The 15,244-nt window shown below is 45.6% G+C and overlaps 1 protein-coding gene across 2 annotated transcripts in view; it reads left to right on the top strand.

Annotated features, from left to right (window-relative positions):
* The window catches only part of PTPRN (protein tyrosine phosphatase receptor type N), a 132,490-nt gene that overhangs the window by 18,742 nt on the left and 98,504 nt on the right, over positions 1-15,244 (top strand). Inside the window, exons 6-8 of one of the 2 annotated variants that reach the window (XM_038743237.1) lie at positions 1,478-1,721; positions 11,384-11,500; positions 13,809-13,846. In XM_038743237.1, coding sequence (XP_038599165.1) covers positions 1,478-1,721; positions 11,384-11,500; positions 13,809-13,846 — 399 coding nt within the window. The remainder of the gene's footprint in view (positions 1-1,477; positions 1,722-11,383; positions 11,501-13,808; positions 13,847-15,244) is intronic. The other variant, XM_038743238.1, reaches the window with a different exon arrangement.

Raw genomic sequence — 15,244 nt, 5'->3', positions numbered from 1 at the left:
TCCCTACCCAACAGCGGGCTCACAGTCTAGAAGCGCTTAGTACAGTGCTCTGCACACAGTAAGCGCTCAATAAATACGATTGATTGATTGATTGATAGAGGGGGGAGACAGACAACAAAACAAAACGTACTAACAAAATGAAATAAATATAATAAATATGTACAAGTAAAATAAATAAGTAAAAAGAGTAATAAATCTGTACAAACATCTATACATATATCCAGGTGCTGTGGGGAGGGGAAGGAGGTAAGGCGGGGGGGATGGAGAGGGGGACGAGGGGGAGAGGAAGGTAAGCACTTAGTACAGTCCTCTGTACACAGTAAGCGCTCAATCAATCAATCAATCAATTGCATTTATTGAGCGCTTACTGTGTGCAGAGCACTGTACTAAGCACTTAATACAATTGATTGATTGATTGATTGAGGGGGCTCAGTCTGGGAAGGCCTCCTGGAGGTGGTGAGCTAGTAAGCGCTTAACGAAGACTGTAATCATTATTTTTGTCAATCAATCAATCAATCAATCAATCGTATTTATTGAGCGCTTACTGTGTGCAGAGCACTGTACTAAGCGCTTGGGAAGTCCAAGTTGGCAACATCTAGAGACGGTCCCTACCCAACAACGGGCTCACAGTCTAGAAGGGGGAGACAGAGAACAAAACCAAACATATTAATGAAATAAAATAAATAGAATAGGTATGTACAAGTAAAATAGATAGAGTAATCAATCAATCAATCAATCGTATTTATTGAGCGCTTACTGTGTGCAGAGCACTGGACTAAGAGCTTGGGAAGTACAAGTTGGCAACATATAGAGACGGTCCCTACCCAACAGTGGGCTCACAGTCTTGAAGGGGGAGACAGACAACAAAACCAAACATATTAACAAAATAAAAGAAATAGAATAGGTATGTACAAGTAAAATAGATAGAGTAATCAATCAATCAATCAATCATATTTACTGAGCACTTACTGTGTGCAGAGCACTGGACTAAGAGCTTGGGAAGTCCAAGTTGGCAACATCTAGGGACGGTCCCTACCCAGCAGTGGGCTCACAGTCTAGAAAGGGGAGACAGAGAACAAAACCAAGCATATTAACAAAATAAAAGAAATAGAATGGATATGTACAAGTAAAATAGATAGAGTAATCAATCAATCAATCAATCAATCGTATTTATTGAGCGCTTACGGTGTGCAGAGCTCTAGACTAAGCACTTGGGAAGTACAAGTTGGCAACATCTAGAGTGTTGGGTAGGGACCGTCTCTATATGTTGCCAACTTGGACTTCCCAAGCGCTTAGTCCAGTGCTCTGCACACAGTAAGCACTCAATAAATACGATCGATTGATTGATTGATAGAAGGGGGAGACAGAGAACCAAACCAAACATTTTAACAAAATAAAAGAAATAGAATAAATATGTACAAGTAAAATAAATAAATAAATAGAGTAATAAATCCGTATTGTCTCCTTCTCTCTACAGTTTGGGGGGCCTCCCAAGGCCGAGCCCCCTCCCCTCTTCAGCAGGGCCTCCTCCAAGGCCTTGTTGGGGGCTTACCCGGGCCCTATGTACAGGACCCCCCCAGAGCCGGATTTGGGGTTGCCCCCCTTGCCCGGCCCTCGTGGCAGAGACGGCGGGAAAAGTTGGCAGTCTCTACCCGGGGGTGGTCCCGGCGAGCAGGGAAAGACCCCGGCCCAGAATCTCCCACCCTCCGGCCGCCCATCAGGTAACTGGACCGACTATTTGTTCATTCACCCATTCAATCGTATTTATTGAGCACTTTCTGTGCGCGGAGCATTCGTTCATTCATTCAATCGCATTTATTGAGCACTTACTGTGTACGGAGCATTCGTTCATTCATTCAATCGTATTCATTGAGCACTTACTGTGTGCAGAGCTTTCGTTCATTCATTCAATCGTATTTATTGAGCGCTTACTGTGTGCAGAGCTTTCGTTAATTCATTCAGTCGTATTTATTGAGCGCTTACTGTGTGCAGAGCTTTCGTTCATTCATTCAATCGCATTTATTGAGCACTTACTGTGTACGGAGCATTCGTTCATTCATTCAATCGTATTCATTGAGCACTTACTGTGTGCAGAGCTTTCGTTCATTCATTCAATCATATTTATCAAGCGCTTACTGTGTGCGGAGCATTTGTTCATTCATTCAATCGTATTTATTGAGCACTTTCTGTGTGCAGAGCATTCGTTCATTCATTCAATCGTATTCATTGAGCGCTTACTGTGTGCGGAGCATTCATTCATTCATTCAATCGCAATTATTGAGCACTTACTGTGTGCAGAGCATTCATTCATTCATTCATTCAATTGCATTTATTGGGCACTTACTGTGTGCAGAGCATTCATTCATTCATTCAATCGTATTTATTGAGCACTTACTGTGTGCAGAGCATTCGTTCATTCATTCAATCGTATTTATTGAGCGCTTACTGTGTGCGGAGCATTCACTCATTCAATCACATTTATTGAGCACTTATGGTGTGCAAAGCACTGTACTGAGCGCTTTCTGTGTGCAGAGCATTCGTTCATTCATTCAGTCGTATTTATTGAGCTCTTACTGTGTATGGAGCATTCGTTCATTCATTCAATCGTATTTATTGAGCGCTTGATGTGTGCAGAGCATTCATTCATTCAATCGTGTTTTTTGAGCACTTACTGTGTGCGGAGCATTCGTTCATTCATTCAATCGTATTTATCGAGCGCTTACTGTGTGCGGAACATTCACTCATTCATTCAATCGTATTTATTGAGCGCTTACTGTGTGCAGAGCATTCGTTCATTCATTCAATCATATTTATTGAGCGATTACTGTGTGCAGAGCATTCGTTCATCCATTCAATCGTATTTATTGAGCGCTTACTGTGTGCAGAGCATTCGTTCATTCATTCAGTCGTATTTATTGATCACTTACTGTGCGCGGAGCATTAGTTCATTCATTAAATCATATTTATTGAGCACTTACCGTGTGCAGAGCATTCATTCATTCATTCAATCGTATTTATTGAGTGCTTACTGTGTGCGAAGCATTCGCTCATTCAATCACATTTATTGAGCACTTACGGTGTGCAGAGCACTGTACCGACCGCTTTCTGTGTTCAGAGCATTCGTTCATTCATTCAATCGTATTTCTTGAGCGCTTGATGTGTGCAGAGCATTCGTTCATTCATTCAATCGTATTTATCAAGCGCTTACTGTGTGCAGAGCATTCGTTCATTCAATCACATTTATTGAGCGCTTACGGTGTGCAGAGCACTGTACTGAGCTCTTTCTGTGTGCAGAGCATTCGTTCACTCATTCAATCGTATTTATTGAGCACTTACTGTGTATGGAACATTCGTTCATTCATTCAATCGTATTTATTGAGCGCTTGATGTGTGCAGAGCATTCATTCATTCATTCAATCGTGCTTTTTGAACACTTACTGTGTGCAGAGCATTCATTCATTCAATCCTATTTATGGAGCGCTTACTGTGTGCAGAGCATTCGTTCATTCAATCCTTTTCATTGAGCGCTTACTGTGTGTAGAGCATTCGTTCATTCATTCAATCGTATTTACTGAGCGCTTACTGTGTGTAGAGCATTCGTTCATTCATTCAATCATGTTTATTGAGCGCTTACTGTGTATGGAACATTCGTTCATTCATTCAATCGCGTTTATTGAGCATTTACTGTGTGCAGGGCATTCGTTCTTTCATTCAATCGTGTTTATTGAGCACTTACTGTGTGCAGAACATTCGTTCATCCATTCAATGTTATTTATTGAGCGCTTACTGTGTGCAGAGCTTTCGTTCATTCATTCAATGGTATTTATTGAGCATTTACTTAGTGCAGAGCATTCATTCATTCATTCAATCGTATTTACTCAGCGCTTAGTGTGTGCAGAGTACTCGTTCATTCATTCAATCATATTTACTGAGCGCTTGCTGTGTGCAGAGCATTTGTTCATTCATTCAATCGTATTTATTGAGCACTTGATGTGTGCAGAGCATACGTTCATTCATTCAATCGTTTTTATTGAGCGCTTGCGGTGTGCAGAGCATTCGTTCATTCATTCAATCATATTTATTGAGCGCTTGATGTGTGCAGAGCATTCATTCATTCAATCGCTTTATTGAGCGCTTACTTTGTGCTAAGCATTTCATTCATTCATTCACTTGTATTTATTGAGAGCTTACTGTGTGCAGAGCATTTGTTCATTCATTCAATCGTATTTATTGAGCGCTTACTGTGTGCAGAGCATTCGCTCATTCATTCAATCATATTTATTGAGCGCTTACTGTGTGCGGAGGATTCGTTCATCCAGTCAATCGTATTTATTGAACGGTTACTGTGTGCAGAGCATTCATTCATTCATTCAGTCGTATTTATTGAGCACTTACTGTGTGCAGAGCATTCGTTCATTCATCCAGTCGTATTTATTGAGCACTTAATGTGCGCGGAGCATTCGTTCATTCATTCAATCGTATTTATTGAGCGCTTACTGTGTGCAGAGCATTCGTTCATTCATTCAATCGTATTTATTGAGCGCTTACTGTGCACAGAGCATTCGTTCATTCATTCAACCGTTTATTAAGTGCTTACTGTGTGCAGAGCATTTGTTCATTCATTCAATCGTATTTATTGAGCGCTTACTGTGTGCTGAGCATTCGTTCATTCATTCAACCGTGTTTATTGAGAGCTTACTGTGTGCTGAGCATTCGTTCATTCATTCAATCGTATTTATTGAGCACTTACTATGTGTGGAGCATTTGGTCATTCATTCCATTGTATTTATTGAGCACTTACTGAGTGCTGAGCATTCGTTCATTCATTCAATCATATTTATTTAGCACATACTGTGTGTGGAGCATTCGTTCATTCATTCCATTGTATTTATTGAGCGCTTACTGTGTGCTGAGCATTCGTTCATTCATTCAATCATATTTATATAGCACATACTGTGTGCAGAGCATTCATTCATTCATTCAATCTCATTTATTGAGTGCTTACTGTGTGCAGAGCATTCATTCACTCGTTCAGTGGTATTCATCGAGCGCTTACTGTGTGCAGAACATTCATTCATTCATTCAATCGTACTCATTGAGCGCTCACTGTGTGCAGAGCATTTGTTCATTCATTCAATCGTATTTATTGAGCACTTACTGTGTGCTGAGCATTTCATTCATTCATTCAATCGTATTTATTGAGCGCTTACTGTGTGCTGAGCATTCGTTCATTCATTCAATCATATTTATTGAGCAGTTTCTGTGTGCAGAGCATTCATTCATTCATTCAACTGTATTTATTGAGCGCTTACAGTGTGCTGAGCATTTGTCCATCCATTAAATCGTATTTATTGAGCGCTTACTGTGTGCAGAGCTTTCGTTCATTCATTCAATCGGATTTATTGAATGCTTACTGTGTGCTGAGCATTCCTTCATTCATTCAATCATATTTATTGAGCGCTTACTGTGCAGAGCATTTGTTCATTCATTCAATCGCATTTATTGAGCGCTTACAGTGTGCAGAGCATTCGTTCATTCATTCAATCATATTTATTGAGCACTTACTGTGCAGAGCATTTGTTCATTCATTCAATCGCATTTATTGAGCGCTTACTGTGTGCAGAGCATTCGTTCATTCATTCAATCGTATTTAGTGAGCGCTTACTGTGTGCAGAGCATTCGTTCATTCATTCAATTGTATTTATTGAGCGCTTACTGTGTGCAGAGCACTTAATGATGGGATTTGTTAAGCGCTTACTATGTGCCAGGCACTGTTCTAAGCTCTGGGGTGGATACAAACAAGTTCCTGGAGAAGAAGTGTGGCTCAGTGGAAAGAGCCCGGGCTTTGGAGTCCGAGGTCATGGGTTCAAATCCCAGCTCCGTCAATTGTCAGCTGTGTGACTTGGGGCAAGTCGCTTCACTTCTCTGGGCCTCAGTTCCCTCATCTGGAAAATGGGGGTGAAGACTGTGAGCCCCGCGTGGGACAACCTGATCGCCTTGTAGCCTCCCCAGCGCTTAGAACAGTGCTTTGCACATAGTAAGTGCTTAATAAATGCCATCATTATTATTATTATTATTATGTGGGGCTCACAGTCTCAATCCCCATTTTCCAGATGAGGGAATTTAGGCCCAGAGAAGTGAATAATAATAATAATAATGATGATGGTATTTGTTAAGCACTTACTATGTGCAAAGCACTGTTCTAAGTGCTGGGGAAATTACAAGGTGATCAGGTTGTCCCACGGGGGGCTCACAGTTTTAATCCCCATTTTACAGATGCGGGAACTGAGGCCCAGAGAAGTAAAGTGACTTGCCCAAAGTCACCCAGCTGACATTTGGCAGAGCTGGGATTTGAACCCATGACCTCGGACTCCAAAGCCCGGGCTCTTTCCACTGAGCCACGCTGCTTTGCCCAAGGTCACGCAACAGACAGGCGGCAGAGCCGGGATTAGAACCCATGACCTTCTGACCAGGCCCGGGCTCTACCCACTGGGTCATGCCATTTCCCAATCCCCACCCGGAGGCATTCGTTCGATCGTATTTATTGAGCGCTGCGTGCGGAGCACTGTGCTAAGCGCTTGGGGGAGTTCAGTACAACAATAAACAGATACATTCCCTGCCCACAATGAGTCTGGGGGTGGGGGGAAGACAGACATTAATATAAATAAATTAATTACAAATATGGACATAAATGATGGGAGCGTTGGGGAGAGGTGGAAGAAGGGAACCTGGGGTATTGAAGGAATTGACTCCCCCTCTAAACTAGAAGCTCACTGTGGGCAGGGAATAATAATAATAATAATAATAATAATAATAATAATAATTAGAACAGTGCCCAGCGCTTAGAACAGTGCTTCACACATAGTAAGCGCTTAAAAAATACCATCATTATTAGAGCACGGGCTTGGGAGTCGGAGGTCATGGGTTCAAATCCCGGCTCCGCCAGTTGTCAGCTGTGGGACTTTTGGGCAACTCACTTCACTTCTCTGTGCCTCAGTTGCCTCATCTGTAAAATGGGGATTAAAATTGTGAGCCCCCCGTGGGACAACCTGATCACCTTGTAACCTCCCCAGCGCTTAGAACAGTGCTTTGCACATAGTAAGCGCTTAATAAATGCCATTATTATTATTATTATTATTATTATTCTCTGTGCCTCAGTGACCTCCTCTGTAAAAGGGGGATGAAGACTGTGAGCCCCACGTGGGACAACCTGATCACCTTGTACCTCCCCCCCAACGCTTAGAACAGTGCTTGGCACATAGTAAGTGCTTAACAAATATCGTTATTATTTATTATTATTAATAATCTTGGTATTTGTTAAGCGCCTACTATGTGCCAGGCACTGTACTAAGCACTAGATTAGCGCTAATCAATTTGGACGCAATCCCCGTCCCACATGGGGCTCACAGTCTGAATCCCCATTTTACAGAGGAGGAAACTGAGGCCCAGAGAAGTGAAGGGACTGGCCCGAGGTCACGCGGCGGACGAGTGGCGGAGTCGGGATTAGAACCCGGGTCCTTCCGAGTCCCAGGCTCTACCCACTAGTCCATACTGCTTCTCAGCCTTGTGGAAAGAGCCCGGGCTTGGGAGCCAGAGGTCGTGGGTTCTAATCCCGACTCCGCCACTTGTCTGCTGTGTGACCTTGGGTAAGTCATTTCACTTCTCTGGGCCTCAGTGACCTCATCTGGAAAATGGGGATTAAGACTGTGAGCCCCATGGGGGACAACCTGATCACCTTGTATCTTCCCCAGCGCTTAGAAAAGTGTTTGGCACAGAGTAAGTGCTTAACAAATACTATCGTTATTATTATTATTATTGTTGTTATTATTATTATTATTATTATTATTGTTGTTGTTGTTGTTGTTGTTGTTACATGACCTAGGGCAAGTCTCTTTACTCTTCTGGGCCTCAATCAATCAATCAATCAATCAATCAATCGTATTTATTGAGTGCTTACTGTGTGCAGAGCACTGGACTAATCAATCAATCAATCAATCGTATTTATTGAGCGCTTACTGTGTGCAGAGCACCGTACTAAGCGCTTGGGAAGTCCAAGTTGGCAACATCTAGAGACGGTCCCTACCCAACAGTGGGCTCACAGTCTAGAAGGGGGAGACGGTGAACAAAACCAAACATATTAACAAAATAAAATAAATAGAATAGATAGGTACAAGTAAAATAAATAAAGAAATAGAGTAATAAATCCGTACAAACATATATACATATAAACAGGAGCTGTGGGGAAGGTCGTGGGTTCTAATCCTGACTCCGCCACTAGTCTGCTGTGTGACCTTGGGTAAGTCCTTTCACTGGCTCAGTGGAAAGAGCCCGGGCTTTGGAGTCAGAGGTCATGGGTTCGAATCCCGGCCCCGCCACATGTCTGCTGTGTGACCTTGGGCAAGTCACTTAACTTCTCTGAGCCTCAGTTCCCTCATCTGTAAATGGGGATGAAGACTGTGAGCCCCACGTGGGACAACCTGATCATGTTATATCCCCCCAGCGCTTAGAACAGTGCTTTGCACATAGTAAGTGCTTAACAAATGTCATTATTATTATTATTATTATTATTATTATTATTATTACTATCTGGAAAATGGGGATTAAGACTGCGAGCCCCACTGGGGACAACCTGATCACCTTGTACCTTCCCCAGCGCTTAGAACAGTGTTTGGCACAGAGTAAAAATGCTTAACAAATACTATCATTATTATTATTATTATTATTATTATTATTATTATTATTATTGTTGTTGCTGTTGTTATTTCATGACATATGGCAAGTCTCTTTACTCCTCTGGGCCTCAATCAATCAATCAATCAATCAATCGTATTTATTGAGCGCTTACTATTACAGTACAGTGCTCTGCACACAGAGCACTTCACTTCTCTATTTATTTTATTTTGTTAATAAGTTTGGTTTTGTTGTCTGTCTCCCCCTTCTAGACTGTGAGCCCACTGTTGGGTAGGGACCGTCTACTCTGCACACAGTAAGCGCTCAATAAATACGATTGATTGATTGATTGATTGATTGATTACTGTGTGCAGAGCACTGTACTAAGCGCTTGGGAAGTCCAAGTTGGCAACATCTAGAGACGGTCCCTACCCCACAGTGGGCTCACAGTCTAGAAGGGGGAGACAGAGATCAAAACCAAACATATTAACAAAATAAAATAAATAGAATAGATATGTACAAGGAAAATAAATGAATAAATAGAGTAATAAATCCGTACAAACATATAGACATCTATACAGGTGCTGTGGGGAAGGGAAGGAGGTAAGGCGGGGGGGATGGAGAGGGGGACGAGGGGGAGCGGAAGGAGGGGAAGTGACTTTGGGCAAGTCACTTAACTTCTCTGCGCCTCAGTTACCTCACCTGTAAAATGGGGGGTTCACTGTGGAGAATTAGATAATAATAATGGCATTTATTAAGCGCTTACTATGTGCAGAGCACTGTTCTAAGCGCTGGAGAGGTTACAAGATGATCAGGTTATCCCACGGGGGCGCTCACAGTCTTCATCCCCATTTTACAGATGAGGAAACTGAGGCCCGGAGAAGAGAAGTGACTTGCCCAAAGTCACACAGCTAATTGACGGAGCCGGAATTTGAACCCATGACCTCTGACTCCAAAGCCCGGGCTCTTTCCCACTGAGCCACGCTGCTTCTCTAATGATGGTATTTGTTAAGCGCTTACAATGTGCCAAGAGATCATCCTCTGCTAAGAGTTTAGTCCAGTGCTCTGCACCCAATAACAATAATGATAATAATAATTTTGGGATTTGTGAAGCGCTTACTATGTGCCAAGCACTGTTCTAAGCGCTGGGGGAGATACAAGGTGATCAGGTTGTCCCACGGGGGGCTCCCAGTCTTCGTCCCCATTTTCCAGATGAGGGAACGGAGGCATGGAGAAGTGAAGTGGCTCGCCCAAGGTTACACAGCTGAGCCCGTTGTTGGGTAGGGACCGTCTCTATATGTCGCCAACTTGTACTTCCCAAAGTGCTTAGTACAGTGCTCTGCACACAGTAAGCGCTCAATAAATGCGACTGAATGACTGAATAAGTGGTGGAGCCGGGATTAATAATAATAATAATAATGATAGCATTTATTAAGCGCTTACTATGTGCAAAGCACTGTTCTAAGTGCTGGGGAGGTTACCAGGTGATCAGATTGTCCCATGGGGGACTCGCAGTCTTAATCCCCATTTTACAGATGAGGGAACGGAGGCCCAGAGAAGTGAAGTGACTTGCCCAAAGTCACCCAGCTGACAAGTCGTGGCTCAGTGGAAAGAGCCCGGGCTTTGGAGACAGAGGTCATGGGTTCTAGTCCCGGCTCCGCCACATGTCTGCTGTGTGACCTTGGGCAAGTCACTTCACTTCTCTGGGCCTCAATGATCTCATCTGGAAAATGGGGATGAAGCCTGTGAGCCCCCCGTGGGACAACCTGATCACCTTCTATCCCCCCAGTGCTTAGAACAGGGCTTTGCACATAGTAAGCGCTTAACAAATGCCATTATTATTATTATTATTATTATGTAGTGGGGGAGCCGGGATTAGAACCCACGACCTCTGACTCCCAAGCCGGGGCTCTTTCCACTGAGTAATAAGCAGCATGGCCTACTGGGAGGAGCCCAAGCCTGTCCGTCAGAAGGACCTGCGTTCAAATCCTGGTTCAAATCTGTTGTGTGACCTTGGGCGAGTCACTTCACTCCTCGGCTCCTCAGTTCCCTCATCTGGAAAATGGGGGACGATGCCGTGAGCGTCCAACCCGGCTCATATCCACCCCTGCGCTCAGTACAGGGCCTGCCGCGTAGTAAGCGCTCAACAGATACCCCTGCAGCTTCATTATTATTATTATTAATCCCGGCTCCACCACTTATTCAATCAATCATTCATAATTCATTCATAATAAGCAGCGTGGCTCAGTGGAAAGTGCACGGGCTTTGGAGACAGAGGTCACGGGTTCGAATCCCGACTCCGCCACATCATCATCATCATCATCAATCGTATTTATTGAGCACTTACTGTGTGCAGAGCACTGTACTAAGCCCTTGGGAAGTCCAAGTTGGCAACATCTAGAGACGGTCCCTACCCAACAGTGGGCTCACAGTCGTCTAAAAGCTGTGTGATCTTGGGCAAGTCACTTCACTTCTCTGGGCCTCAGTTCCCTCCTCTGTAAAATGGGGATGAAGACTGTGAGCCCCCCGTGGGACAACCTGATCACCCTGTATCCTCCCCCAGCGCTTAGAACGGTGCCTTGCACATAGTTAGTGCTTAACAAACGCCAATTATTATTATTATATCCCGGTTATTATTATTATTATGAGTAAGCGCTCAATAAATAGGACCGACTGACTACCTGATTGACGCCCTCCCGCTCCCCCGCCGCAGGGCCGCTCCATCAGTATCCGAAGTCCAAGTCCGTGGGCCCCGGGGAGGAGCTGACCAAGGATCAGTTGGCCATCCTGTCCACCCTGTTGCAGATCTTGCTGCCGGACAAGGCCCCGGGTGAGTGCGACAAGATAATAATAATAATAATAAATAATAATAACCATCTAATAATTCTAGACTGTGAGCCCCTTGTGAGCAGGGATCGTCTCTGTTGCAGAATTGTACTTTCCAAGCGCTTAGTCCAGTGCTCTGCACACAGTAAGCGCTCAATAGATACAATTGAGTGAATGAATGAATGAATGACTTCCCCACAGCACCTGTATATATATAGATATGTTTGTACATATTTATTACTCTATTTATTTATTTACTTTACTTGTCCATATCTATTTTATTTATTTTATTTTGTTAGTATGTTCGGTTTTGTTCTGTCTCCCCTTTTAGACTGTGAGCCCACTGTTGGGTAGGGACTGTCTCTAGATGTTGCCATGGTTGTACATATTTATTACTCTATTTATTTATCTATTTATTTATTTTACTTGTACATTTCTATCCTATTTATTTTATTTTGTTGGTATGTTTGGTTTTGTTCTCTGTCTCCCCCTTTTAGACTGTGAGCCCACTGTTGGGTAGGGACTGTCTCTAGATGTTGCCAATTTGTACTTCCCAAGCGCTTAGTACAGTGCTCTGCACATAGTAAGCGCTCAATAAATACGATTGATTGATTGATTGATTGATTGCCAATTTGTACTTCCCAAGCGCTTAGTCCAGTGCTCTGCACATAGTAAGCGCTCAATAAATACGATCGATGATGATTCATTCATTCATTAAGCGCTTACTATGTGCAAAGCAAATAATAATAATGACGGTAGTTGTTAAGCACTTATTCATTCATTCGTCTTTATTGAGCACTTCCTATGTGCCAAGCACTGTTCTAAGCGCTGGGTGGGATACAAGGGGATCAGGTTGTCCCACGTGGGGCTCACAGTCTTCATCCCCATTTTACAGATGAGGGAACTGAGGCCCAGAGAAGGGAAGTGGCTTGCCCAAAGTCACACGGCTGACAATTGGCAGAGCCAGGATTCGAACCCGTGACCTCTGACTCCAAAGCCCGGGCTCTTCGCACTGAGCCGCACTGCTTCTCTATACTGTACTATACTGTACTGTAATATATGACATACTATCCTATTCCCAATCGCTTAGTACAGTGCTCTACACACTGTAAGCGCTCAATAAATAAATACGATTGAATAATAATGGTATTTGTTAAGCGCTTACTATGTGCAGTCTTTTAGACTGTGAGCCCACTGTTGGTAGGGACTGTCTCTATATGTTGCCAATTTGTACTTCCCAAGCGCTTAGTACAGTGCTCTGCACACAGTAAGCGCTCAATAAATACGATTGATGATGATGATGCAAAGCAAGAAATAATAATGATGGTAGTTGTCAAGCGCTTACTATGTGCAAAGCACTGGGGGGGATACAAGGTGATCAGGTTGTCCCACGGGGGGTTCACAGTCTTCCTCCCCATTTAACAGATGAGGAAACTGAGGCCCAGAGAAGTGAATTGACTTGCCCAAAGGCCCACAGCTGACAAGGGGCAGAGCTGGGATTTGAACCCATGACCTCTGACTCCAAAGCCTGGGCTCTTTCCACTGAGCCGCACGGCTTCTCTATACTGTACTATACTATACTGTAATATACGACATACTATCCTATTCCCAAGCTCTTAGTACAGTGCTCTACACACTGTAAGCGCTCAATAAATAAATACGATTGAATGAATAATAATTATAGTGGTATTTGTTAAGCGCTTGAGCCCACTGTTGGGTAGGGACTGTCTCTATATGTTGCCAACTTGCACTTCCCAAGCGCTTAGTACAGTGCTCTGCACACAGAAAGCGCTCAATGAATACGATTGAGGGAACCCAGTCTCAGCTGGGTGACTTTGGGCCAGTCACTTCACTTCTCTGGGCCTCAGTTTCCTCATCTGTAAAATGGGGATTAAAACTGTGAGCCCCCCGTGGGACAACTTTGATTACCTTGTGTCCCCCGCCCCAGCGCTTAGTACAGTGCTCTGCACACAGTAAGCGCTTAACAAATATCAACATTATTATTAGCGTAGCTCAGTGGAAAGAGCCCGGGTTTTGGAGTCAGAGGTCATGGGTTCGAATCCCAGCTCCGCCGCTTGTCAGCTGTGTGACTTTGGGCAAGTCACTTCACTTCTCTGGGCCTCAGTTCTCTCATCTGTAAAATGGGGATTAAGACTGTGAGCCCCGTGTGGGACAACCTGATTGCCTTGTAACCTCCCCAGCGCTTAGAACAGTGCTTTGCACATAGTAAGCGCTTAATAAATGTGATTATTATTGTTGTTATTATTATTATTATTATTATTATTATTATTATTATTATTATTCTCCCACAGGGGTTTCCGAAGATGCCGCCGGCGGGGAGAGCCAGAAGGTAGGAGTCATTTAATCAGAATTTATTGAGCACCCGCTGTGTGATGAGCACTGGACTAAGCGCTTGGGAGAGGACAAAAGCATGGACTAGTGGGTAGAGCCCAGGGCTGGGAGTCAGAGGGTCATGGGTTCGAATCCCGCCTCCACCACTTGTTTGCTGTATGACCTGGGGCAAGTCACTTCACATCTACTACACTGCGGGATGGGGGCTTCCTGAGGCCCTCTGGGCGGGGGGCGGGGTCCTTCTGGGGGTCTACTACACTGGGGGTTAGGGGTCTTTCTGAGGCCCTCTGAGCGGGGGGGCCGGGCTCTTTCTGGGGGTCTACTACACTGGGGGTTGGGGTCCTCCTGAGACCCTCTGGGAGGGGGGTGGGGTCTTTCCGGGAGTCTACTACACTGGGGGTTAGGGGTCTTCCTGAGGCCCTCTGGGCGGGAGTGGGGTCTTTCTGGGGGTCTACTACACTGGGGGTTGGGGGCTTCCTGAGGCCCTCTGGGCGGGGGGCCGGGCTCTTTCTGGGGGTCTACTACACTGGGGGTTGGGGGCTTCCTGAGGCCCTCTGGGCGGGAGGGGGGGGGGGCTCTTTCTGGGGGTCTACTACACTGGGGGTTGGGGGCTTCCTGAGGCCCTCTGGGCGGGGGGGCGGGTTCTTTCTGGGGGTCTACTACACTGGGGGTTGGGGGCCTCCTGAGGCCCTTTGGGCGGGGGGGCGGGGTCTTTCTGGGGGTCTACTACACTGGGGGTTGGGGGCCTCCTGAGGCCCTCTGGGTGGGGGGGCGGGGTCTTTCTGGGGGTCTACTACACTGGGGGTTGGGGTCTTCCTGAGGCCCTCTGAGCGGGGGGGGGGGGGGGGGGGGGGGCGGGCTCTTTCTGAGGGTCTACTACACTGGGGGTTGGGGGCCTTCCTGAGGCCCTCTGGGCGGGGGGGGCGGGGTCTTTCTGGGGGGTCTACTACACTGGGGGTTGGGGGCTTCCTGAGGCCCTCTGGGCGGGGGGGCGGGGTCTTTCTGGGGGTCTACTACACTGGGGGTTGGGGGCTTCTTGAGGCCCTCTGGGCGGGGGGCCGGTATCTTTCTGGGGGTCTACTACACTGGGGGTTGGGGGCTTCCTGAGGCCCTCTGGGCGGTCGGAGTGGGGTCTTTCTGGGGGTCTACTACACTGGGGGTTGGGGGCCTCCTGAGGCCCTCTGGGCGGGGGGGGCGGGGTCTTTCTGGGGGTCTACTACACTGGGGGTTAGGGGTCTTCCTGAGGCCCTCTGGGTGGGGGGGGGCGGTGTCTTTCTGGGGGTCTACTACACTGTGGGTTAGGGGTCTTCCTGAGGCCCTCTGGGCGGGGGGCCGGGCTCTTTCTGGGGGTCTACTACACTGGGGGTTGGGGGCTTCCTGAGGCCCTCTGGGCGGG

Source organism: Tachyglossus aculeatus, chromosome 1 (assembly GCF_015852505.1).
Source record: "Tachyglossus aculeatus isolate mTacAcu1 chromosome 1, mTacAcu1.pri, whole genome shotgun sequence".
In the NCBI taxonomy this organism is placed as follows: Eukaryota; Metazoa; Chordata; class Mammalia; order Monotremata; family Tachyglossidae; genus Tachyglossus; species Tachyglossus aculeatus.
This window is presented reverse-complemented; position numbering and strand designations above follow the sequence as displayed.